The sequence below is a fragment of the Rutidosis leptorrhynchoides genome, chromosome 4 (assembly GCF_046630445.1).
Source record: "Rutidosis leptorrhynchoides isolate AG116_Rl617_1_P2 chromosome 4, CSIRO_AGI_Rlap_v1, whole genome shotgun sequence".
In the NCBI taxonomy this organism is placed as follows: domain Eukaryota; kingdom Viridiplantae; phylum Streptophyta; class Magnoliopsida; order Asterales; family Asteraceae; genus Rutidosis; species Rutidosis leptorrhynchoides.
Window position 1 is genome coordinate 104,486,939 of NC_092336.1, and position 27,033 is coordinate 104,513,971.

General features: G+C 37.4%; 1 protein-coding gene across 1 annotated transcript in view; it reads right to left on the reverse strand.

The window, feature by feature from the left end:
- The window catches only part of LOC139840874 (uncharacterized), a 60,545-nt gene that overhangs the window by 212 nt on the left and 33,300 nt on the right, over positions 1-27,033 (reverse strand). Inside the window, exon 3 of the mRNA XM_071831117.1 lies at positions 16-787. Within this exon, the coding sequence (XP_071687218.1) occupies positions 16-787 (772 nt within the window). The remainder of the gene's footprint in view (positions 1-15; positions 788-27,033) is intronic.

The window sequence follows — 27,033 nt, forward strand, 5'->3', positions numbered from 1 at the left end:
AGTTGATCAATATACCTTATTCTTTTTCTGCATTTTGGTAATGATTTTCTCAGACGTGAACTTGAGCCTATTATTTGGAGGACGACCTTTTCCCCGTACCGGCAAAGGATCACGAATCTTAACGTTATCCTTGTTAGAAGGACTAGATTCTTGTGTACACACGAAGGTACTACAACTACTTTTTCCATCTATAACTTCTCTCTTTAATTCGTTTACTTTGTTAAGTACAAGACTACACTTTTCTTCAAACTCGGATGCTAAATCCGCCACTTCAGAGAAAGCAGTACACATTTTATTATATCGAGTCCCAACTTCCGAACCATCCCAATCACTATAACTTACTTTAACTTTAGTATGCCTTCGTTTAACATCTTTCCTCCATCTATTTAGGATGTACCGATTAGGCAAGGAATATACGTTATTATCGATGAGTACCGTAATTGCATGCCTACACAACATTCCCCGAGACTCAAACAAACGACAAACACATTTAACTTCACATTTTTCATCAGAATCTTTCTTATTGAGCCACACGATAAATGGCTTCTTTATTATAGTTCCTTCAACATTAATATCCTCGATGACTTCATACTCTAAATAATCTTCTTTGACTTCTGATGAACTAATCTTGCAATACATTTTTCCCGTTAGCTCACTCCGAAACTCTTTAAACTTAGCATTTGTAAAAAAGCGTTTCGTTTGTTCTTCCATGGCATAACGGGTGACTGGTGGATACCACGAATTGTAAGAATTGAAATCTTCTATGTTTTCTTTTTCAGCCCTGTCCCTTAACGATTTTCATTGGAAATCAAGCCACAACCAAGCAAGATTGATTGACCATGATGGTTTACACCTACAAAAGGAGCCATTGGCATCTCATACTTATTAGTTAGATAAGTTGTATCGAATGTGACAACTGTTGGGAAGAGAGGATCGCATGGACGTTGGGAGATACAAATTTGAGAGAAAAATAACTCTATTACTCACAAGAATAGATTACACGAGTATTTACAAAACTCTAAAAAAAACTCTCAAACTCACACACACTCTCTAGATTGTGATTACACTTCTCTGAGTGATTTGGGATGATTTACAATGAAAGTTTGCATCTCTATTTATAGCAAAAATTCTATGGCGGTGAATGGTGTGAACGAGGAAGGTTGGCGGAAGTTGGCGGCCGTCATCGTGTTCAAGTTTGCCACTTCCATACGCGTTGTCAACGTCGGCAGCTTTGAACATCTAGATAACGGCTGGAACAGATCCATCTAGATGACGGATGGAAACCACTGGAAACCATCAATTCTCCCCCTCCAGCCGAATCAACTAACATTCCAGTTATGTATCTGCATAACTCCAACTTCTCTCGAGTCACCACCTTTGTTAACATATCCGCAGGATTCTCCTTTGTATGGATCTTCACTAGTCTCAACAGTTGTCGATCAATTACCTCGCGTATCCAATGATAGCGAATATCAAAATGTTTTGTACGGGAATGGTACATGGAGTTCTTGCTCAAATCTAGAGCACTCTGACTGTCACAATATACCTTGTACTCCTTTTGCTTGATTCCAAATTCTTGAAGATAACGCTTTAACCACAACATTTCTTTTCCATCTTCTGCGGCAGCAATATACTCTGCTTTAGTTGTGGATAATGCAACACACTTCTGTAGTCTTGACTGCTATGAAACAGCTCCTCCTGCAAAAGTATAAATGAATCCTGAAGTAGATTTCCTACTATCAGGATCTCCGGCCATATCCGCATCTGTATAGCCTTTCAAGATTGGATCAGCTCCTCCGTAACAAAGACATAGATTCATTGTACCTTTAAGATATCTGAGAATCCATTTTACTGCATTCCAATGCTCTTTCCCAGGGTTGGAGAGAAAACAACTCACCGTTCCCACTGCATGAGCAATATCGGGCCTTGTACACACCATTGCATACATCAAACTTCCAACTGCTGAAGAATATGGTACTGAAGACATCTCCCCGATCTCTTCCTTGGATGAGGGACAAGAACTCTTGCTTAACTTGAAATGGTTGGCTAATGGAATGCTAACAGGTTTGGCATTGTTCATATTGAAACGTGAAAGCACTCGTTCAATATACTTCTCCTGAGATAGCCATAACCTTTTATTCTTCCTGTCTCGGGTTATCTGCATTCCCAAAATCTGTTGAGCCTGTCCTAAGTCTTTCATGTCAAAAGACTTCGAGAGTTCCTTCTTCAGCTGGTTGATCTTCGTTGTGTCTTTCCCTACGATCAAAATATCGTCTACATATAGTAGAAGAGCAACGAAATCTCCTTCAGAAAACTTCTGAATGTAGACACACTCATCTGCTGCAGTTTTCTTATACCCTTGACTTACCATGCATGAGTCAAACTTCTTGTACCACTGCCTAGGTGCCTGCTTTAAACCATATAAACTTTTCTTCAGCTTGCATACGAGGTTATCTCCTGAAACCTCAAAACCTTCCGGCTGCTCCATGTAAATTTCTTCTTATAAATCTCCATGAAGAAAAGCTGTCTTTACATCCAACTGTTCAAGCTCCAAGTGTAACAACCCAACCCGTTAACCAACCAAAAAGGCGGAATAAAAAAATTTTAAAACTGATCTGGAGGGTGCGCGGCGCGCACCACTGCCTGTGCGCGGCGCGCACAAGGCCTGAGACAGTTCTGATCAAAATGTCCATTTTTCGCGAAAAGATCTTCGACTTCCCGACACTTTTAGACCGAACGCTTTTCACAACAAACTTATATATGTAAAACCAACACGAATCAAGCATAAAAATGATGTTTTACAAGCGGGTCCCACATGACCCAAAATACAAGTTTAATACAAGTTTAGAGTTTCGACCACCAAAAAAGTTTAAGTTCCAAACTACACAATGAGCATGGCGTTTGGGATTAAACTACCCAACTACCGGTCAAACTCCAAGAGCTACTAAAGCCAAAAGCGTCCCCTAGTATCAAGCGGGATCTCTAGTCCAATACGATGCCCTTACCCTTGTCCAAAACCGAACCTATAAAATGGTAAACAACGAGAGGGTAAGCAAAGCTTAGTGAATGCAATAATTATACGAATACATATATAATTATACCTACTTGCATACACTTACACAAACCGCAAACATGCTAGCACAATTAGCTTATCGTCACATTAACAAGCTATAATCTCCAATACCACAAGCTAGCAACAACCGCATAATAATATAACTCGAAATGATATAATATACTTACAACACAAGTAACCATGGTCGACCAATAGTACAAGGGAACGGCGCTCGCGAAAACGCCATCGGTGTTCATAACATCCATTAGGGCACTTAACACCTCGCACCACTAACCCCTAGGGTGGCACCTTAACACCTCGGCACATCACCCCGAGTGGCATCTTAACACCTCGATGCAACACTCATTTTTTTACGGAGTGGTATCTTAACACCTCGACACTACACTCCTAGGTGGCATCTTAACACCTCGATGCTACACCCTTCACGTGAAACGTGGTGTCTTAACACCTCGACACTACACCTTTCACGCTACAACAAATAGATACATTATATACATACGCATATAATTATTCCACTCACCTTAACAATTAGATGACGATTTCAACCTCCACAAGCTTCAAAGCAAAGTACCTAATATAATAAGTACTTGATCAACACACAAGCTAAGTGGACTCAATACTAACACTTACACATGAGCATTTAATGACTTAATGTATTAAATCGCCCATTTATACCAAAACCTCCCAATTAAAGTCAAGACCGCCACCAATCACTTAAAAGCTAGTGATTAAGGTCCAACAACACCAACTAATACATAATTAGGGTAATTCATACCCATCTTTCCAAACTAGGTCAATTTATTACCCAAATAACCATTTTAAGACAACACACCCATTTCGGGTCATCCACTAACTAACCAACACCCATTTACTAAATAACTAGGTGTGTTAGCAATTAACTCACCAATTAGGGTTCATAAACATCATTTAATACTTTGAAACCCTAGACTAGTCACCAATTAGTATTCAAGACTCAATTTTACCCAAGAACACCCAAAATCACCAATAATGGGTTTTGTGTTCATCATTTACTCAAACCCTAACCCTTACACTAAATCAAAGTAAGGAAAATAAAATTAGAACATACCACAACTACCACAACGAAGCTAGAGATAAGATGAACGACTTTAATGCTTGAACTTTAACCCAAAACAAGCTCCTTCCTCTTAGATTTAAGCCTTCTCTCTCAAAAATCACAATCTCTCTCTAGAATTAAAGTTAAAGTGATAAGGTTGTTGATAATGGAGTAATGGTGCTCCCCAAACTGACCTATCTGTCTTTAACCCGTCCATAAGTGAATTTACCAAAATGCCCATCAAAATATCTGATTTAAAAAGCTGGAACCCGGCTACAGTAAGGGGTGCGCGGCGCGCTCCCTTTAGTGTGCGCGGCGCGCACTAGGCTCAGCTCACTCAGTGACTTCTGTTTAACTGCACAACATCACCCACACTCTATGTAACATAATTACACTGCTGTACAAACTGATTAGGGTCTTACAACTCTCCCCCACTTATTCGGATTGCGTCCTCGCAATCCAAGCCGCATGACAAGAGGGAAGATATACCAACACGAACTCTTCGGGCTCCCAAGTAAACTCGGAACCTATACTTCGACGCAATTGGACTTTAAAAGTCCTCACCTCTTTATTTCTCAATTTCTTAACCTTTTCATCGAGTATAGCAACCGGCTCCTCAACATACTCCAACTTGTTATTTAGCTCAATTTCGTCTAACGGCACCCATGATGAATCATCCGCAAGACACTTACGGAGATGGGAAACATGAAATGTATTATGAATCCCCGCAAGCTCTTCGGGTGATTCCAAACGATACGCAGCTTCACCAACACGAGCTAAAACTTTAAAGGGACCAATAAACCGAGGAGCTAACTTTCCCCGTTTTCAAAATCGAATAATACCCTTCCATGGCGAAACCTTAAGCATCACCATATCGCCTTCTTGAAATTCGATCGTTCATCTACGTTTGTCGGCATACGACTTTCGTCTATCTTGAGCCTTTCTCAAATGTTCCCGAATAATATCAATCTTGTTATTCGTCTCTAAAACCAAATCGGTACTCCCGATTTCTCTTTGACCCACTTCTCCCCAACAAATGGGAGTTTGACACCTCCGCCCGTAAAGCATCTCATAAGGTGGCATCCCGATACTAGTATGATAACTATTATTGTACGAGAATTCCACCAAAGGCAAATGCTCATCCCAACTACCACCGAAATCAATAATGCACGCCCGTAACATATCTTTCAAAGTTTGGTTCGTACGTTCGGTTTGACCGTCCGTTTGAGGATGATACGCCGTGCTCAACTTCAATTGTGTACCCATATCCTCATGAAACTTTTCCCAAATCGAGATGTAAAACGGGTATCTCGATCCGAAATAATAGATATAGGAACCCCATGTCGAGCGACCACTTCCTTGATAAACAACTTAGCCAAGGTCTCCGACGATATCGCTTCTTTAATGGGAAGAAACAAAGCACTTTTTGTCAACCGGTCAACTATCACCCAAATCGCATCAAATTGGGTTATCGCCGTCTTAGGTAACTTTGTTATGAAATCCATGGTAATGTGCTCCCATTTCCATTTCGGAATTTCTAACGGTTGCAATTTACCATACGGCTTTTGGTGTTCGGCTTTTACTTGCAAACACGTGACGCATTGCTCAACATACTTCACAATATCACGCTTCAAGCCCGGCCACCAATAATCTTTCTTCTAGTCAAGATACATTTTCGTCGCGCCCGGATGAATGGAATATTTTGACTTATGTGCTTCATCAAGTAGCACTCGTCGGTAATCACCCATCTTAGGCACCCACACCCTTCCTTGGAAAGACAACAAACCACGCGGACCCATAGTAATAAACTCCGATTGGCCCACGATTCGCTCCGTATGCTTGTTGTGAACATAAGCCTCTATTTGAATCTCACCAAGCTTTTCAAGAAAATCGTTGGTAATAATCAAATTTAACGATCCAACTCGTATCGCCGGATGTTGACTCTTTTGACTCAACGCATCCGCGACCACATTCGCCTTACCCGGATGATAAAGTATTTCACAATCGTAGTCTTTCACCACATCCATCCACCTACGTTGGCGATAATTCAAATCTCGTTGATTAAAGAGATGTTTCAAACTCTTATGATCCGAATAAATCGTACACTTGACACCATACAAGTAATGGCGCCAAATTTTCAACGCATGTACAACCGCCGCCAACTCAAGATTATGAGTCGGATACCTCGTTTCATGTTCCTTTAATTGTCGAGAGGCATAAGCGATGACTTTACCTCTTTGCATTAGAACACACCCGAGACCATTTAAGGAAGCATCACAATAAACCACCATGTCTTCAACACCTTCTGGTAACACTAACACCGGAGCTTGACACAACTTCTCTTTTAACAATTGAAAAGCAATTTCTTGCTCGTTCTCCCAAACAAACCTCGCATTTTTCCTTGTCAATTTCGTCAATGAAGAAGCGATCTTAGAAAAATCGTGGATAAACCGACGATAATAACCGGCCAATCCGAGAAAACTTCAGATTTCCGTAGGCGTAGTCGATCGTCCCCAACTCTTCACCGTCTCGATCTTCCCCGGATCTACTTGAATACCATTTTCGTTCACAATATGACCAAGGAATTGAACTTCCCTTAGCCAAAATTCACATTTGGAGAACTTTGCATACAACTTCTCCTTTCGTAGCGTCTTCAATACTTCACGCAAATGATGTTCATGTTCGTTCATACTTTTCGAGTAGACTAGTATGTCGTCAATGAACACTATTACCGACTTGTCCAACATAGGTTGGCACACTCGGTTCATAAGATCCATGAATGCCGCCGGTGCATTCGTAAGACCAAAAGGCATAACTACAAACTCATAATGCCCGTAACGCGTTCGAAAAGCCGTTTTCTCTATGTCTTCCTCACGGACCCGCATTTGGTGATAGCCGGACCGTAGGTCGATCTTAGAGAAATACGTTGTACCTTGAAGTTGATCAAATAAATCGTCAATCCTAGGTAATGGATAACGATTCTTGATCGTCACTTTATTCAACTCACGATAATCAATGCACATACGCATACTACCATCTTTCTTCTTCACAAATAACACCGGAGCGCCCCATGGCGAAGCACTCGGTCGAATAAAACCCTTCTCGAGCAACTCTTGGGTTTGATTTAACAACTCTTGCATTTCCGTTGGTGCTAAACGATAAGGAGTTTTAGCAATGGGAGTAGCTCCCGGAACCAACTCAATACGAAACTTAACTTGTCTTTCCGCCGGAACACCCGGTAATTCGTCCGAAAAAATGTCTTCGAATTCACTAACAACCGGAATTTCACGAATAGGTGGTGGCTCATTGCGAGTATCAACAACATGAGAAAGGAAAACCATGCCACCGGTAACAACAAAACGACGTGCCCGTGCAAAAGTGCATATCGGCACCGGTCTCCTTCGTTTATCACCATGAATAATTAACTCTCCCCCACTTAGGGTCTTCACACGAATAAACTTATCATGGCATGAAATATCGGCTCTATAACGATCGAGCCAATCCATACCAACGACAATATCAAAGTCGCCCAAGGTCATTGGAATAAGATCAATTTTAAAGGTTTCGGCACCAAAAACAACATCACAATTTTCACTCACATCAACCACTAGCACCGTCTTGCCGTCCGCTATTTCGACTTCTATCGGACGACTTAACTTAGCTAACGGTCTATTAAGTTTAGGCACAAATTTAGGAGACACAAACGACAAATTTGCACCGCTATCGAAAAGAATCCACGCCGGATTAGAATTAACCATGAAAGTACCTGAGACAACTTCGTTCGATTGTTTGGCTTCATCATTAGTCATCAAGTAGTTGCGACCCCTAGCCGTACCCGCCGCCTTCTCTAACCGCTTCACATTGTCGTTTCGCAAGTCGGGACACTCCGGCTTCTTATGCCCTTCTTTGCCGCAATTAAAACAAGTGACTTTGTTTCCGGAAGATGGTTTTGGACACTCACAAGCCATATGACCCAGTTGCCCACAATTGTAGCACGTATAAGAAAACCCACCGGTAGTGCCCTTCTGTGCACTATTGACACTTTCGGCCCCCCTCTTGCTCTTGCTCTTCTTGCTTGAGGCGTTAGAGTAACTAAAACCTTCAAACTTTCTTTTGGAAAACATGAAATCACTCTTTCTTGGAACCTCCGGCTCAAAACCCCGAGCCAACTCAAACAATTCATCAAAAGTCTTAGCCATACCCCGAATAATCTTCCCCTTGTACTCATCATTCAAAGTACGGTAGAAATCCTTCATGAGCTTATGATCATCACCAACATATTCCGAGCAAAAACGAGTCTTTGCCAAGAATGTAGACTTGAGGGTAACCAAATCCATGGAACCTTGTTGCAAATGGTGCAACTCGTCCTGGATTCTATCGAGGTCGGAAGAAGTTCGGTATTCTTTGAAAAACTCTTTCTTGAAGTCTTCCCAAGTCAAACCCATACATTGTTCTTCACCATACAAGTTGATTTTATCGTCCCACCACAACTTAGCTTCTTCGCGTAACATGCTAGAACCATACCTCGTCTTCTTTTCGGGAGGACATTCCGCGGTACGGAAAGCTCCCTCAATATCGGAGATCCAACATGTACTTTTTAAAGGATCCCGCACCCCATTAAACATCGGGGGTTGAGCATCCTTGAAGTTCTTGTAGTGGAAGTCCCGCCTTCCTTCGCCTCCTTCACCGCGAGGATAGATATTCCTAGCGTCAAGGGCCTCTTCGATAGTGGCCTTCATTCGTTAATTTATCAAATCGGTCACCTGCCCATCGACCGAATCTTGAAAGACCTTTCGGACGTCCGTAAGAAAATCCGCTTTTAACTTTTTAAAGACGGCCTCAACCTTGGCCGAAAACTCGGCGTCCTCGCTTGTACTTCCGTTATCATGATCGGGACCGTTTCTCGTCTTCATTCTATAAAACGAAATAGGTTAAACCACAAAAACGAAAGGACAATTACATGTGTATATACATATATGCCACACTACTCCATCTCGCTCAACAATCGTCGTACATTGCTTGTTTAACATGATTTGCGCCCGTAACAATGGTAGCTAATCATTGTTACGCGAGCACGTCGCATTAACTTGCTAGTACAACGTCCATCTCGCTCGATGCCCGCTAAACATACATAACAAATAGCGCATGATTAGTTTACATAAACCTATGCACAAACCAATCCCGATCCGACCCAAAGTCCTACAAGTCCCGCATAACGCACACACAAAAAGTCTAAGTCTAGGCGCCTGTCTCAAGTCACCTAAATCCCTTAGACCATGCTGTAGTGACCCAAACTTTTCCATGTTTATATATATTAATTGAGATTGATATTTACATGATTAAATTTTTTCAACATGTTAAGCAATCAAACTTGTTAAGACTTGATTAATTGAAATATGTTTCATATAGACAATTGACCACCCAAGTTGACCGGTGATTCACGAACGTTAAAACTTGTAAAAACTATATGATGACATATATATGGATATATATATATAGTTAACATGATACTATGATAAGTAAACATATCATTAAGTATATTAACAATGAACTACATATGTAAAAACAAGACTACTAACTTAATGATTTTTAAACGAGACATATATGTAACGATTATCGTTGTAAAGACATTTAATGTATATATATCATATTAAGAGATATTCATACATGATAATATCATGATAATATAATAATTTAAAATCTCATTTGATATTATAAACATTGGGTTAACAACATTTAACAAGATCGTTAACCTAAAGGTTTCAAAACAACACTTACATGTAACGACTAACGATGACTTAACGACTCAGTTAAAATGTATATACATGTAGTGTTTTAATATGTATTTATACACTTTTGAAAGACTTCAATACACTTATCAAAATACTTCTACTTAACAAAAATGCTTACAATTACATCCTCGTTCAGTTTCATCAACAATTCTACTCGTATGCACCCGTATTCGTACTCGTACAATACACAGCTTTTAGACGTATGTACTATTGGTATATACACTCCAATGATCAGCTCTTAGCAGACCATGTGAGTCACCTAACACATGTGGGAACCATCATTTGGCAACTAGCATGAAATATCTCATAAAATTACAAAAATATGAGTAATCATTCATGACTTATTTACATGAAAACAAAATTACATATCCTTTATATCTAATCCATACACCAATGACCAAAAACACCTACAAACACTTTAATTCTTCAATTTTCTTCATCTAATTGATCTCTCTCAAGTTCTATCTTCAAGTTCTAAGTGTTCTTCATAAATTCTACAATTTCTAGTTACATAAAATCAAGAATACTTTCAAGTTTGCTAGTTCACTTCCAATCTTGTAAGGTGATCATCCAACCTCAAGAAATATTTGTTTCTTACAGTAGGTTATCATTCTAATACAAGGTAATAATCATATTCAAACTTTGGTTCAATTTCTATAACTATAACAATCTTATTTCAAGTGATGATCTTACTTGAACTTGTTTTCGTGTCATGATTCTAATTCAAGAACTTCGAGCCATCCAAGGATCCGTTGAAGCTAGATCCATTTTTCTCTTTTCCAGTAGGTTTATCCAAGGAACTTAAGGTAGTAATGATGTTCATAACATCATTCGATTCATACATATAAAGCTATCTTATTCGAAGGTTTAAACTTGTAATCACTAGAACATAGTTTAGTTAATTCTAAACTTGTTCGCAAACAAAAGTTAATCCTTCTAACTTGACTTTTAAAATCAACTAAACACATGTTCTATATCTATATGATATGCTAACTTAATGATTTAAAACCTGGAAACACGAAAAACACCGTAAAACCGGATTTACGCCGTCGTAGTAACACCGCGGGCTGTTTTGGGTTAGTTAATTAAAAACTATGATAAACTTTGATTTAAAAGTTGTTATTCTGAAAAAAATGATTTTTATTATGAACATGAAACTATATCCAAAAATTATGGTTAAACTCAAAGTGGAAGTATGTTTTCTAAAATGGTCATCTAGACGTCGTTCTTTCGACTGAAATGACTACCTTTACAAAAACGACTTGTAACTTATTTTTCCGACTATAAACCTATACTTTTTCTGTTTAGATTCATAAAATAGAGTTCAATATGAAACCATAGCAATTTGATTCACTCAAAACGGATTTAAAATGAAGAAGTTATGGGTAAAACAAGATTGGATAATTTTTCTCATTTTAGCTACGTGAAAATTGGTAACAAATCTATTCCAACCATAACTTAATCAACTTGTATTGTATATTATGTAATCTTGAGATACCATAGACACGTATACAATGTTTCGACCTATCATGTCGACACATCTATATATATTTCGGAACAACCATAGACACTCTATATGTGAATGTTGGAGTTAGCTATACAGGGTTGAGGTTGATTCCAAAATATATATAGTTTGAGTTGTGATCAATACTGAGATACGTATACACTGGGTCGTGGATTGATTCAAGATAATATTTATCGATTTATTTCTGTACATCTAACTGTGGACAACTAGTTGTAGGTTACTAACGAGGACAGCTGACTTAATAAACTTAAAACATCAAAATATATTAAAAGTGTTGTAAATATATTTTGAACATACTTTGATATATATGTATATATTGTTATAGGTTCGTGAATCAACCAGTGGCCAAGTCTTACTTCACGACGAAGTAAAAATCTGTGAAAGTGAGTTATAGTCCCACTTTTAAAATCTAATATTTTTGGGGTGAGAATACATGCAGGTTTTATAAATGATTTACAAAATAGACACAAGTACGTGAAACTAAATTCTATGGTTGAATTATAGAAATCGAATATGCCCTTTTTTATTAAGTCTGGTAATCTAAGAATTAGGGAACAGACACCCTAATTGACGCGAATCCTAAAGATAGATCTATTGGGCCTAACAAACCCCATCCAAAGTACCGGATGCTTTAGTACTTCGAAATTTATATCATATCCGAAGGGTGTCCCGGAATGATGGGGATATTCTTATATATGCATCTTGTTAAAGTCGGTTACCAGGTGTTCACCATATGAATTATTTTTATCTCTATGTATGGGATGTGTATTGAAATATGAAATCTTGTGGTCTATTGTTACGATTTGATATATATAGGTTAAACCTATAACTCACCAACACTTTTGTTGACGTTTAAAGCATGTTTATTCTTAGGTGAATACTAAGAGCTTCCGCTGTTGCATACTAAAATAAGGACAAGATTTGGAGTCCATGTTTGTATGATATTGTGTAAAAACTGCATTCAAGAAACTGATTTCGATGTAACATATTTGTATTGTAAACCATTATGTAATGGTCGTGTGTAAACAGGATATTTTAGATTATCATTATTTGATAATCTACATAAAGCTTTTTAAACCTTTATTTATGAAATAAAGGTTATGGTTTGTTTTAAAATGAATGCAGTCTTTGAAAAACGTCTCATATAGAGGTCAAAACCTCGCAACGAAATCAATTAATATGGAACGTTTTTAATCAATAAGAACGGGACATTTCAGTTGGTATCCGAGCGTTGGTCTTAGAGAACCAGAATTTTGCATTAGTGTGTCTTATCGAGTTTGTTAGGATGCATTAGTGAGTCTGGACTTCGACCGTGTTTACTTGAAAAATGATTGCTTAACAAATTTTGTTGGAAACTATATATTTTTAACATGTGAATATTGTGTGATATATTAATCTCTTAACGCGTTTGATATTATGTGATAGATGTCTACCTCTAGAACAAGTCTCATTGACTCACCTAATAATAATGAAGAGTCAAATGTAAATTGGAATGATTCGTGGACTGATTCACAAATTCCCGAAGAGGAACCGGAAGAAGAGTCGGAACCGGAAGAAGAATCGGAACCGGAAGAAGAATCGGAACCGGATGAAGAAATAGAACCGGTGGGGGAAATAATAAAACGGTTAAGTAAAAGAAAATCCTCAACCAACCGACCAAGGTTAATTATGGTCAATGGTGTTTCCGCCAAGGAAGCAAAATATTGGGAGGATTACCAATTCTCCGATGAATCGGATTCCGACGAGAATTCCAATGATGTTATAGAAATTACCCCAACTGAATTTAAAAAAGAAAAAGGAAATAATAAGGGAAAGGGCATAAAAATAGAGAAATCTAATTCCAACCCCGATGAACTTTATATGTATCGTCAACCCCCGAAGTCCTTAAGTTGTAACAATGACCCGGGAACCTCTAAACCACCAGGTTTTTCTAAACCAATGTGGAAAACGACGGCTCGTATTAGGGTAACATCATATATCCCTAGAAACTTGGCAAAACGAACCAAAACCAAAGAAGAAGAAACAAGCGAGTCGGAATAAGATAGTTGTATTCGTGTGGTGTAATATATGTAATATAGTGTGCTTATGCTTTATGATATATATAAAAATTGCTTGTATTAATAAGTATTTTTTTTTTATGAATCTAACTCTTGTCTATTTTACAGTATAAAAACACAAAATGGATAGACAACCCAATATTTTAAGAGACCTACCCGGAGACATGATTGATGAAATCTTGTCTAGAGTCGGTCAGAATTCTTCGGCACAACTATTTAAGGCGAGATTAGTTTGTAAGACATTCGAAGAACGTTCCAAGAATGCCTTGGTTTATAAAAGGCTTTCGTTCTAAAGATGGGGGATATCACATTGGGAAATCCATAAGTTACGATGTGTTTACTTTGACGCATATATTGCGGGGAACCCAAATGCTATTTTACGCAATGGGTTAAGAAATTATTTTGACTCAATATATCCGAATATTGGACTTCGTGATTTAGAAAAAGCGGCTAACATGCAACATAAAGAAGCATGTTATGCTTACGGATTAGTAATGTTCGCTTCTCACCAAAGTGAGAACAAGAACATCGGGCTACAACTATTAAACAAAACGTTCCCACAAGTGACGGAGTCGGTAATTGGGGTAAGAAATGAGGTTTTTAGATTGTTACGGGACTGTTGGACATTACATAACCCTCGTCCCTTTGACGACGTTACAACACACTGTCTTATCAACGGCCATAGCGGTTATGTTCCACAAGACCAAGGATGGGAAGTAATCCTAGTAAAACCAGAATGCATGACTTGTTTCTGGACGTATGAATTACGTGTCTTTATTGCCTTTGCTGAATGACTTGTGTACTAGCTAGAATTATCTTCACAACCATCTTGTATCAAATTTATTGTGTGCTATATTTCATGCTATATGTAAAATAAGCGGTATTGTAAGTTTGTAAAATATTGTGTAAAAGTTTGAAAATATTATTATAATCAGTTTTTCATATAGAATTGTAGTAGTTGAATTGTATATTAGCTACTAAGTATGAACTTAACGGGTAGGTACTACCCGAATTTAAACTTATAAAACGCTAATATGAAGAAAAAGCTTTTATAAATGAGTTCATATTATGCTACGAAATACTATTAACTACTCTTAATATTCTGTATGATTAACTTGTTCCATTTGACTATTTTGAAGGAAATGGCACCGACTACTCGACACACCGTGAATATGAATGAAGAGGAATTCCGTACTTTTCTAGCTTCAAACATAGCCGCAGTACAGGCTGCACTACATACCAACAATAACCTTGGATCTAGCAGTACAGGAAATCGTGTAGGATGCACCTACAAAGAATTCACTGCCTGCAAACCTTTGGAATTTGATGGAACCGAAGGACCGATCGGATTGAAACAGTGGACCGAGAAGGTCGAATCGGTGTTTGCCATAAGTAAGTGTACTGAAGAGGACAAAGTGAAGTACGCTACGCATACCTTCACAGGTTCTGCGTTAACATGGTGGAATACCTATCTAGAGCAAGTGGGACAAGATGAACGAGAAGTACCGTGGTCAGCATTCAAGCACTTGATGAACGAGAAGTACCGTCCCAGAACCGAGGTCAATAAGCTCAAGACAGAACTTAGAGGGTTGCGAACCCAAGGATTTGATATTACCACGTACGAAAGACGATTCACAGAATTATGCCTATTGTGTCCGGGAGCGTTCGAAGATGAGGAAGAGAAGATCGACGCGTTTGTGAAAGGATTACCGGAAAGAATCCAAGAAGATATAAGTTCACACGAGCCCGCCTCCGTACAACAGGCATGTAGAATGGCTCACAAACTAGTGAACCAGATTGAAGAAAGAATTAAAGAACAGACTGCTGAAGAGGCCAATGTAAAGCAAGTCAAAAGAAAGTGGGAGGAAAACGGTGATAAGAATCACCAATACAACAACAACAGCAATTACAACAATAATCGCAACAATTATCCCAACAATCGCAACATCAATCGCAACTACAACAAACGGCCCACCACCAACAACAACAACAACAACAACAACAACAACAACAACAACAACAACAACAACAACAGCAACTACAACAATCGTCCCAACAACAATAACAACCACAACAACAACAACAATCAGAAGCAGCTATGCCAAAGGTGTGAAAAGTATCACTCGGGGTTCTGCACCAAATTTTGCAACAAGTGTAAAAGAAATTGTCATAGCGCGGCGAAGTGTGAGGTCTACGGACCAGGGGTTAACAGAACAAAAGGAACAAATGGTGTCGGAACGAGTAATGGCGGAGCAAGTAGTGTCGGAGCAAGTTATGCCAATGTAGTTTGTTATAAATGTGGAAAATCAGGCCACATTATTAGAAATTGCCCGAACCAGGAGAACACGAATGGACAAGGCCGCGGAAGAGTTTTCAATATTAATGCGGCAGAGGTACAGGAAGACCCGGAGCTTGTTACGGGTACGTTTCTTATTGACAATAAATCTGCTTACGTTTTATTTGATTCGGGTGCGGATAGAAGCTATATGAGTAGAGATTTTTGTGCTAAATTAAGTTGTCCATTGACGCCTTTGGATAGTAAATTTTTACTCGAATTAGCAAATGGTAAATTAATTTCAGCAAATAATATATGTCGGAATCGAGAAATTAAACTGGTTAGCGAAACATTTAAGATTGATTTGATACCAGTAGAGTTAGGGAGTTTTGATGTGATAATCGGTATAGACTGGTTGAAAGAAGTGAAAGCAGAGATCGTTTGTTACAAAAATGCAATTCGCATTATACGAGAAAAAGGAAAACCCTTAATGGTGTACGGAGAAAAGGGCAACACGAAGCTACATCTTATTAGTAATTTGAAGGCACAAAAACTAATAAGAAAAGGTTGCTATGCTGTTCTAGCACACGTCGAGAAAGTACAAACTGAAGAAAAGAGCATCAATGATGTTCCCATTGCAAAAGAATTTCCCGATGTATTTCCGAAAGAATTACCGGGATTACCCCCACATCGATCCGTTGAATTTCAAATAGATCTTGTACCAGGAGCTGCACCAATAGCTCGTGCTCCTTACAGACTCGCACCCAGCGAGATGAAAGAACTGCAAAGCCAATTACAAGAACTTTTATAGCGTGGTTTCATTCGACCAAGCACATCACCGTGGGGAGCTCCTGTTTTGTTTGTCAAGAAGAAAGATGGTACATTCAGGTTGTGTATCGACTACCGAGAGTTGAACAAACTTACCATCAAGAACCGCTACCCACTACCGAGAATCGACGACTTATTTGATCAAGTACAAGGCTCGTCTGTTTATTCAAAGATTGACTTACGTTCCGGGTATCATCAAATGCGGGTGAAAGAAGATGATATTGCAAAGACTGCTTTCAGAACACGTTACGGTCATTACGAGTTTATGGTCATGCCGTTTGGTTTAACTAATGCACCAGCTGTGTTCATGAACCTTATGAACTTAGTGTGTGGACCATACCTTGACAAGTTTGTCATTGTTTTCATTGATGACATACTTATTTACTCAAAGAATGACCAAGAACACGGTGAACATTTGAGAAAGGTGTTAGAAGTATTGAGGAAGGAAGAATTGTATGCTAAGTTTTCAAAGTGTGCATTTTAGTTGGAAGAAGTTCAATTCCTCGGTCACATAGTGAATAAAGAAGGTATTAAGGTGGATCCGGCAAAGATAGAAACTGTTGAAAAGTGGGAAACCCCGAAAACTCTGAAACACATACGCCAGTTTTTAGGACTAGCTGGTTACTACAGAAGGTTCATCCAAGACTTTTCCAGAATAGCAAAACCCTTGACTGCATTAACGCGTAAAGGGAAGAAATTTGAATGGAATGATGAACAAGAGAAAGCGTTTCAGTTATTGAAGAAAAAGCTAACTACGACACCTATATTGTCATTGCCTGAAGGGAATGATGATTTTGTGATTTATTGTGACGCATCAAAGCAAGGTCTCAGTTGTGTATTAATGCAACGAACGAAGGTGATTGCTTATGCGTCTAGACAATTGAAGATTCACGAACAAAATTATACGACGCATGATTTGGAATTAGGCGCAGTTGTTTTTGCATTAAAGACTTGGAGGCACTACTTATATGGGGTCAAAAGTATTATATATACCGACCACAGAAGTCTTCAACACATATTTAATCAGAAACAACTGAATATGAGGCAGCGTAGGTGGATTGAATTGTTGAATGATTACGACTTTGAGATTTGTTACCACCCGGGGAAGGCAAATGTGGTAGCCGATGCCTTGAGCAGGAAGGACAGAGAACCCATTCGAGTAAAATCTATGAATATAATGATTCATAATAACCTTACTACTCAAATAAAGGAGGCGCAACAAGGAGTTTTAAAAGAGGGAAATTTAAAGGATGAAATACCCAAAGGATCGGAGAAGCATCTTAATATTCGGGAAGACGGAACCCGGTATAGGGCTGAAAGGATTTGGGTACCAAAATTTGGAGATATGAGAGAAATGGTACTTAGAGAAGCTCATAAAACCAGATACTCAATACATCCTGGAACGGGGAAGATGTGCAAGGATCTCAAGAAACATTTTTGGTGGCCGGGTATAAAAGCCGATGTTGCTAAATACGTAGGAGAATGTTTGACGTGTTCTAAGGTCAAAGCTGAGCATCAGAAACCATCAGGTCTACTTCAACAACCCGAAATCCCGGAATGGAAATGGGAAAACATTACCATGGATTTCATCACTAAATTGTCAAGGACTGCAAGTGGTTTTGATACTATTTGGGTAATAGTTGATCGTCTCACCAAATCAGCACACTTCCTGCCAATAAGAGAAGATGACAAGATGGAGAAGTTAGCACGACTGTATTTGAAGGAAGTCGTCTCCAGACATGGAATACCAATCTCTATTATCTCTGATAGGGATGGCAGATTTATTTCAAGATTCTGGCAGACATTACAGCAAGCATTAGGAACTCGTCTAGACATGAGTACTGCCTATCATCCACAAACTGATGGGCAGAGTGAAAGGACGATACAAACACTTGAAGACATGCTACGAGCATGTGTTATTGATTTCGGAAACAGTTAGGATCGACATCTATCGTTAGCAGAATTTTCCTACAACAACAGCTACCATTCATGCATTGAGATGGCGCCGTTTGAAGCACTTTATGGTAGAAAGTGCAGGTCTCCGATTTGTTGGAGTGAAGTAGGGGATAGACAGATTACGGGTCCGGAGATTATACAAGAAACTACTGAGAAGATCATCCAAATTCAACAACGGTTGAAAACCGCCCAAAGTCGACAAAAGAGCTACGCTGACATTAAAAGAAAAGATATAGAATTTGAAATTGGAGAGATGGTAATGCTTAAAGTTGCACCTTGGAAAGGCGTTGTTCGATTTGGTAAACGAGGGAAATTAAATCCAAGGTATATTGGACCATTCAAGATTATTGATCGTGTCGGACCAGTAGCTTACCGACTTGAGTTACCTCAACAACTCGCGGCTATACATAACACTTTCCACGTCTCGAATTTGAAGAAATGTTTTGCTAAAGAAGATCTCACTATTCCATTAGATGAAATCCAAATCAACGAAAAACTCCAATTCATCGAAGAACCCGTCGAAATAATGGATCGTGAGGTTAAAAGACTTAAGCAAAACAAGATACCAATTGTTAAGGTTCGATGGAATGCTCGTAGAGGACCCGAGTTCACCTGGGAGCGTGAAGATCAGATGAAGAAGAAATACCCGCATCTATTTCCAGAAGATTCGTCAACACCTTCAACAGCTTAAAATTTCGGGACGAAATTTATTTAACGGGTAGGTACTGTAGTGACCCGAACTTTTCCATGTTTATATATATTAATTGAGATTGATATTTACATGATTAAATGTTTCCAACATGTTAAGCAATCAAACTTGTTAAGACTTGATTAATTGAAATATGTTTCATATAGACAATTGACCACCCAAGTTGACCGGTGATTCACAAACGTTAAAACTTGTAAAAACTATATGATGACATATATATGGATATATATATATAGTTAACATGATACTATGATAAGTAAACATATCATTAAGTATATTAACAATGAACTACATATGTAAAAACAAGACTACTAACTTAATGATTTTTAAACGAGACATATATGTAACGATTATCGTTGTAAAGACATTTAATGTATATATATCATATTAAGAGATTTTCATACATGATAATATCATGATAATATAATAATTTAAAATCTCATTTTATATTATAAACATTGGGTTAACAACATTTAACAAGATCGTTAACCTAAAGGTTTCAAAACAACACTTACATGTAACGACTAACGATGACTTAACGACTCAGTTAAAATGTATATACATGTAGTGTTTTAATATGTATTTATACACTTTTGAAAGACTTCAATACACTTATCAAAATACTTCTACTTAATAAAAATGCTTACAATTACATCCTCGTTCAGTTTCATCAACAATTCTACTCGTATGCACCCGTATTCGTACTCGTACAATACACAGCTTTTAGACGTATGTACTATTGGTATATACACTCCAATTGTAGTGACCCGAACTTTTCCATGTTTATATATATTAACTGAGATTGATATTTACATGATTAAATGTTTCCAACATGTTAAGCAATCAAACTTGTTAAGACTTGATTAATTGAAATAGGTTTCATATAGACAATTGACCACCCAAGTTGACCGGTGATTCACGAACGTTAAAACTTGTAAAAACTATATGATGACATATATATGGTTATATATATAGTTAACATGATATTATGATAAGTAAACATATCATTAATTATATTAACAATGAACTACATATGTAAAAACAAGACTACTAACTTAATGATTTTGAAACGAGACATATATGTAACGATTATCGTTGTAAGGACATTTAATGTATATATATCATATTAAGAGATATTCGTACATCATAATATCATGATAATATAATAATTTAAAATCTCTTTTGATATTATAAACATTGGGTTAACAACATTTAACAAGATCGTTAACCTAAAGGTTTCAAAACAACATTTACATGTAACGACTAACGATGACTTAACGACTCAGTTAAAATGTATATACATGTAGTGTTTTAATATGTATTCATACACTTTTGAAAGACTTCAAGACACTTATCAAAATACTTCTACTTAACAAAAATTCTTACAATTACATCCTCGTTCAGTTTCATCAACAATTCTACTCGTATGCACCCGTATTCGTACTCGTACAATACACAGCTTTTAGATGTATGTACTATTGGTATATACACTCCAATGATCAGCTCTTAGCAGCCCATGTGAGTCACCTAACACATGTGGGAACCATCATTTGGCAACTAGCATGAAATATCTCATAAAATTACAAAAATATGAGTAATCATTCATGACTTATTTACATGAAAACAAAATTACATATCCTTTATATCTAATCCATACACCAACGACCAAAAACAACTACAAACACTTTCATTCTTCAATTTTCTTCATCTAATTGATCTCTCTCAAGTTCTATCTTCAAGTTCTAAGTGTTCTTCATAAATTCCAAAAGTTCTAGTTTCATAAAATCAAGAATACTTTCAAGTTTGCTAGCTCACTTCCAATCTTGTAAGGTGATCATCCAACCTCAAGAAATCTTTGTTTCTTACAGTAGGTTATCATTCTAATACAAGGTAATAATCATATTCAAACTTTGGTTCAATTTCTATAACTATAACAATCTTATTTCAAGTGATGATCTTACTTGAACTTGTTTTCGTGTCATGATTCTCCTTCAAGAACTTCGAGCCATCCAAGGATCCATTGAAGCTAGATCCATTTTTCTCTTTTCCAGTAGGTTTATCCAAGGAACTTAAGGTAGTAATGATGTTCATAACATCATTCAATTCATACATATAAAGCTATCTTATTCGAAGGTTTAAACTTGTAATCACTAGAACATAGTTTAGTTAATTCTAAACTTGTTCGCAAACAAAAATTAATCCTTCTAACTTGACTTTTAAAATCAACTAAACACATGTTCTATATCTATATGATATGCTAACTTAATGATTTAAAACCTGGAAACACGAAAAACACCGTAAAACCGGATTTACGCCTAGTAACACCGCGGGCTGTTTTGGGTTAGTTAATTAAAAACTATGATAAACTTTGATTTAAAAGTTGTTATTCTGAGAAAATTATTTTTATTATGAACATGAAACTATATCCAAAAATTATGGTTAAACTCAAAGTGGAAGTATGTTTTCTAAAATGGTCATCTAGACGTCGTTCTTTCGACTGAAATGACTACCTTTACAAAAACGACTTGTAACTTATTTTTCCGACTATAAACCTATACTTTTTCTGTTTAGATTCATAAAATAGAGTTCAATATGAAACCATAGCAATTTGATTCACTCAAAACGGATTTAAAATGAAGAAGTTATGGGTAAAACAAGATTGGATAATTTTTCTCATTTTAGCTACGTGAAAATTGGTAACAAATCTATTCCAACCATAACTTAATCAACTTGTATTGTATATTATGTAATCTTGAGATACCATAGACACGTATACAATATTTCGACCTATCATGTCGACACATCTATATATATTTCGGAACAACCATAGACACTCTATATGTGAATGTTGGAGTTAGCTATACAGGGTTGAGGTTGATTCCAAAATATATTTAGTTTGAGTTGTGATCAATACTGAGATACGTATACACTGGGTCGTGGATTGATTCAAGATAATATTTATCGATTTATTTCTGTACATCTAACTGTGGACAACTAGTTGTAGGTTACTAACGAGGACAGCTGACTTAATAAACTTAAAACATCAAAATATATTAAAAGTGTTGTAAATATATTTTGAACATACTTTGATATATATGTATATATTGTTATAGGTTCGTGAATCAACCAGTGGCCAAGTCTTACTTCCCGACGAAGTAAAAATCTGTGAAAGTGAATTATAGTCCCACTTTTAAAATCTAATATTTTTGGGATGAGAATACATGCAGGTTTTATAAATGATTTACAAAATAGACACAAGTACGTGAAACTGCATTCTATGGTTGAATTATCGAAATCGAATATGCCCCTTTTTATTAAGTCTGGTAATCTAAGAATTAGGGAACAGACACCCTAATTGACGCGAATCCTAAAGATAGATCTATTGGGCCTAACAAACCCCATCCAAAGTACCGGATGCTTTAGTACTTCGAAATTTATATCATATCCGAAGGGTGTTCCGGAATGATGGGGATATTCTTATATATGCATCTTGTTAATGTCGGTTACCAGGTGTTCACCATATGAATGATTTTTATCTCTATGTATGGGATGTGTATTGAAATATGAAATCTTGTGGTCTATTGTTACGATTTGATATATATAGGTTAAACCTATAACTCACCAACATTTTTGTTGACGTTTAAAGCATGTTTATTCTCAGGTGAATATTAAGAGCTTCCGCTGTTGCATACTTAAATAAGGACGAGATTTGGAGTCCATGCTTGTATGATATTGTGTAAAAACTGCATTCAAGAAACTTATTTTGTTGTAACATATTTGTATTGTAAACCATTATGTAATGGTCGTGTGTAAACAGGATATTTTAGATTATCATTATTTGATAATCTACGTAAAGCTTTTTAAAACCTTTATCTATGAAATAAAGGTTATGGTTTGTTTTAAAAATGAATGCAGTCTTTGAAAAACGTCTCATATAGAGGTCAAAACCTCGCAACGAAATCAATTAATATGGAACGTTTTTAATCAATAAGAACGGGACATTTCAGTTGGTATCCGAGCGTTGGTCTTAGAGAACCAGAATTTTGCATTAGTGTGTCTTATCGAGTTTGTTAGGATGCATTAGTGAGTCTGGACTTCGACCGTGTTTACTTGAAAAATGATTGCTTAACAAATTTTGTTGGAAACTATATATTTTTAACATGTGAATATTATGTGATATATTAATCTCTTAACGCGTTTGATATTATGTGATAGATGTCTACCTCTAGAACAAGTCCCATTGACTCACCTAATAATAGTGAAGAGTCAAATGTAAATTGGAATGATTCGTGGACTGATTCACAAGTTCCCGAAGAGGAACCGGAAGAAGAGTCGGAACCGGAAGAAGAGTCGGAACCGGAAGAAGAATCGGAACCGGATGAAGAAATAGAACCGGTGGGGGAAATAATAAAACGGTTAAGTAAAAGAAAATCCTCAACCAACCGACCAAGGTTAATTATGGTCAATGGTGTTTCCGCCAGGGAAGCAAAATATTGGGAGTATTACCAATTCTCCGATGAATCGGATTCCGACGAGAATTCCGATGATGTTATAGAAATTACCCCAACTGAATTTAAAAAGGCAAAAGAAAATAATAAGGGAAAGGGCATAAAAATAGAGAAATCTAATTCCAACCCCGATGAACTTTATATGTATCGTCAACCCCCGAAGTCCTTAAGTTGTAACAATGACCCGGGAACCTCTAAACCACCAGGTTTTTCTAAACCAATGTGGAAAATTACGGCTCGTATTAGGGGAACATCATATATCCCTAGAAACTTAGCAAAACGAACCAAAACCGAAGAAGAAGAAACAAGCGAGTCGGAATAAGATAGTTGTATTCGTGTGGTGTAATATATGTAATATAGTGTGCTTATGCTTTATGATATATGTAAAAATTGCTTGTATTAAATAAGTATTTTTTTTTTATGAAGCTAACTCTTGTCTATTTTACAGTATAAAAACACAAAATGGATAGACAACCCAATATTTTAAGAGACCTACCCGGAGACATGATTGATGAAATCTTGTCTAGAGTCGGCCAGAATTCTTCGGCACAACTATTTAAGGCGAGATCAGTTTGTAAGACATTCGAAGAACGTTCCAAGAATACCTTGGTTTATAAAAGGCTTTCGTTCGAAAGATGGGGGATATCACATTGGGAAATCCATAAGTTACGATGTGTTTACTTTGACGCATATATTGCGGGGAACCCAAATGCTATTTTACGCAATGGGTTAAGAAATTATTTTGACTCAATATATCCGAATATTGGACTTCGTGATTTAGAAAAAGCGGCTAACATGCAACATAAAGAAGCATGTTATGCTTACGGATTAGTAATGTTCGCTTCTCACCAAAGTGAGAACAAGAACATCGGGCTACAACAATTAAACAAAACATTTCCACAAGTGACGGAGTCGGTAATTGGGGTAAGAAATGAGGTTTTTAGATTATTACGGGACTGTTGGACATTACGTAACCCTCGTCCCTTTGACGACATTACAACACGCTGTCTTATCAACGGCCATAACGGTTATGTTCCACAAGACCAAGGATGGGAAGTAATCCTAGTAAAACCAGAATGCATGACTTGTTTCTGGACGTATGAATTACGTGTCTTTATTGCCTTTGCTGAACGACTTGTGTACTAGCTAGAATTATCTTCACAACCATCTTGTATCAAATTTATTGTGTGCTATATTTCATGCTATATGTAAAATAAGCGGTATTGTAAGTTTGTAAAATATTGTGTAAAAGTTTGAACGCGAAATATTATTATAATCAGTTTTCATAGAGAATTGTAGTAGTTGAATTGTATATTAGCTACTAAGTATGAACTTAACGGGTAGGTACTACCCAAATTTAAACTTATAAAACGCTAATATGAAGAAAAAGCTTTTATAAATGAGTTCATATTATGCTACGAAATACTATTAACTACTCTTAATATTCTGTATGATTAACTTGTTCCATTTAACTATTTTGAAGGAAATGGCACCGACTACTCGACACACCGTGAATATGAATGAAGAGGAATTCCGTACTTTTCTAGCTTCAAACATAGCCGGAGTACAGGCTGCGCTACATACCAACAATAACCTTGGATCTAGCAGTACAGGAAATCGTGTATGATGCACCTACAAAGAATTCACTGCCTGCAAACCTTTGGAATTTGATGGAACTGAAGGACCGATAGGATTGAAACGGTGGACCGAGAAGGTCGAATCGGTGTTTGCCATAAGTAAGTGTACTGAAGAGGACAAAGTGAAGTACGCTGCGCATACCTTCACAGGTTCTGCGTTAACATGGTGGAATACCTATCTAGAGCAAGTGGGACAAGACGATGCGTACGCACTACCGTGGTCAGCATTCAAGCACTTGATGAACGAGAAGTACCGTCCCAGAACCGAGGTCAATAAGCTCAAGACAGAACTTAGAGGGTTACGAACCCAAGGATTTGATATTACCACATATGAAAGACGATTCACAGAATTGTGCCTATTGTGTCCGGGAGCATTCGAAGATGAGGAAGAGAAGATCGACGCGTTTGTGAAAGGATTACCGGAAAGAATCCAAGAAGATATAAGTTCACACGAGCCCGCCTCCATACAACAGGCATGTAGAATGGCTCACAAACTAGTGAACCAGATTGAAGAAAGAATTAAAGAACAGACTGCTGAAGAGGCTAATGTGAAGCAAGTCAAAAGAAAGTGGGAGGAAAATGGTGATAAGAATCACCAATACAACAACAACAACAATCGCAACTACAACAAACGGCTCAACAACAACAACAACAACAACAACAACAACAACAACAGCAGCAACTACAACAATCATCCCAACAACAATAATAACCGCAACAACAACAACAACAATCAGAAGCAGCTATGCCAAAGGTGTGAAAAGTATCACTCGGGGTTCTGCACCAAATTTTGCAACAAGTGTAAAAGAAATGGTCATAGCGCGGCGAAGTGTGAGGTCTACGGACCAGGGGTAAACAGAACGAAAGGAACAAATGGTGTCGGAACGAGTAATGGCAGAGCAAGTAGTGTCGGAGCAAGTTATGCCAATGTAGTTTGTTATAAATGTGGAAAACCGGGCCACATTATTAGAAATTGCCCGAACCAGGAGAACACGAATGGAAAAGGCCGTGGAAGAGTTTTCAATATTAATGCGGCAGAGGCACAGGAAGACCCGGAGCTTGTTACGGGTACGTTTCTTATTGACAATAAATCTGCTTACGTTTTATTTGATTCGGGTGCGGATAGAAGCTATATGAGTAGAGATTTTTGTGCTAAATTAAGTTGTCCATTGACGCCTTTGGATAGTAAATTTTTACTCGAATTAGCAAATGGTAAATTAATTTCAGCAGATAATATATGTCGGAATCGAGAAATTAAACTGGTTAGCGAAACATTTAAGATTGACTTGATACCAGTAGAGTTAGGGAGTTTTGATGTGATAATCGGTATGGACTGGTTGAAAGAAGTGAAAGCAGAGATCGTTTGTTACAAAAATGCAATTCGCATTATACGAGAAAAAGGAAAACCCTTAATGGTGTACGGAGAAAAGGGCAACACGAAGCTACATCTTATTAGTAATTTGAAGGCACAAAAACTAATAAGAAAAGGTTGCTATGCTGTTCTAGCACACGTAGAGAAAGTACAAACTGAAGAAAAGAGCATCAATGATGTTCCCATTGCAAAAGAATTTCCCGATGTATTTCTGAAAGAATTACCG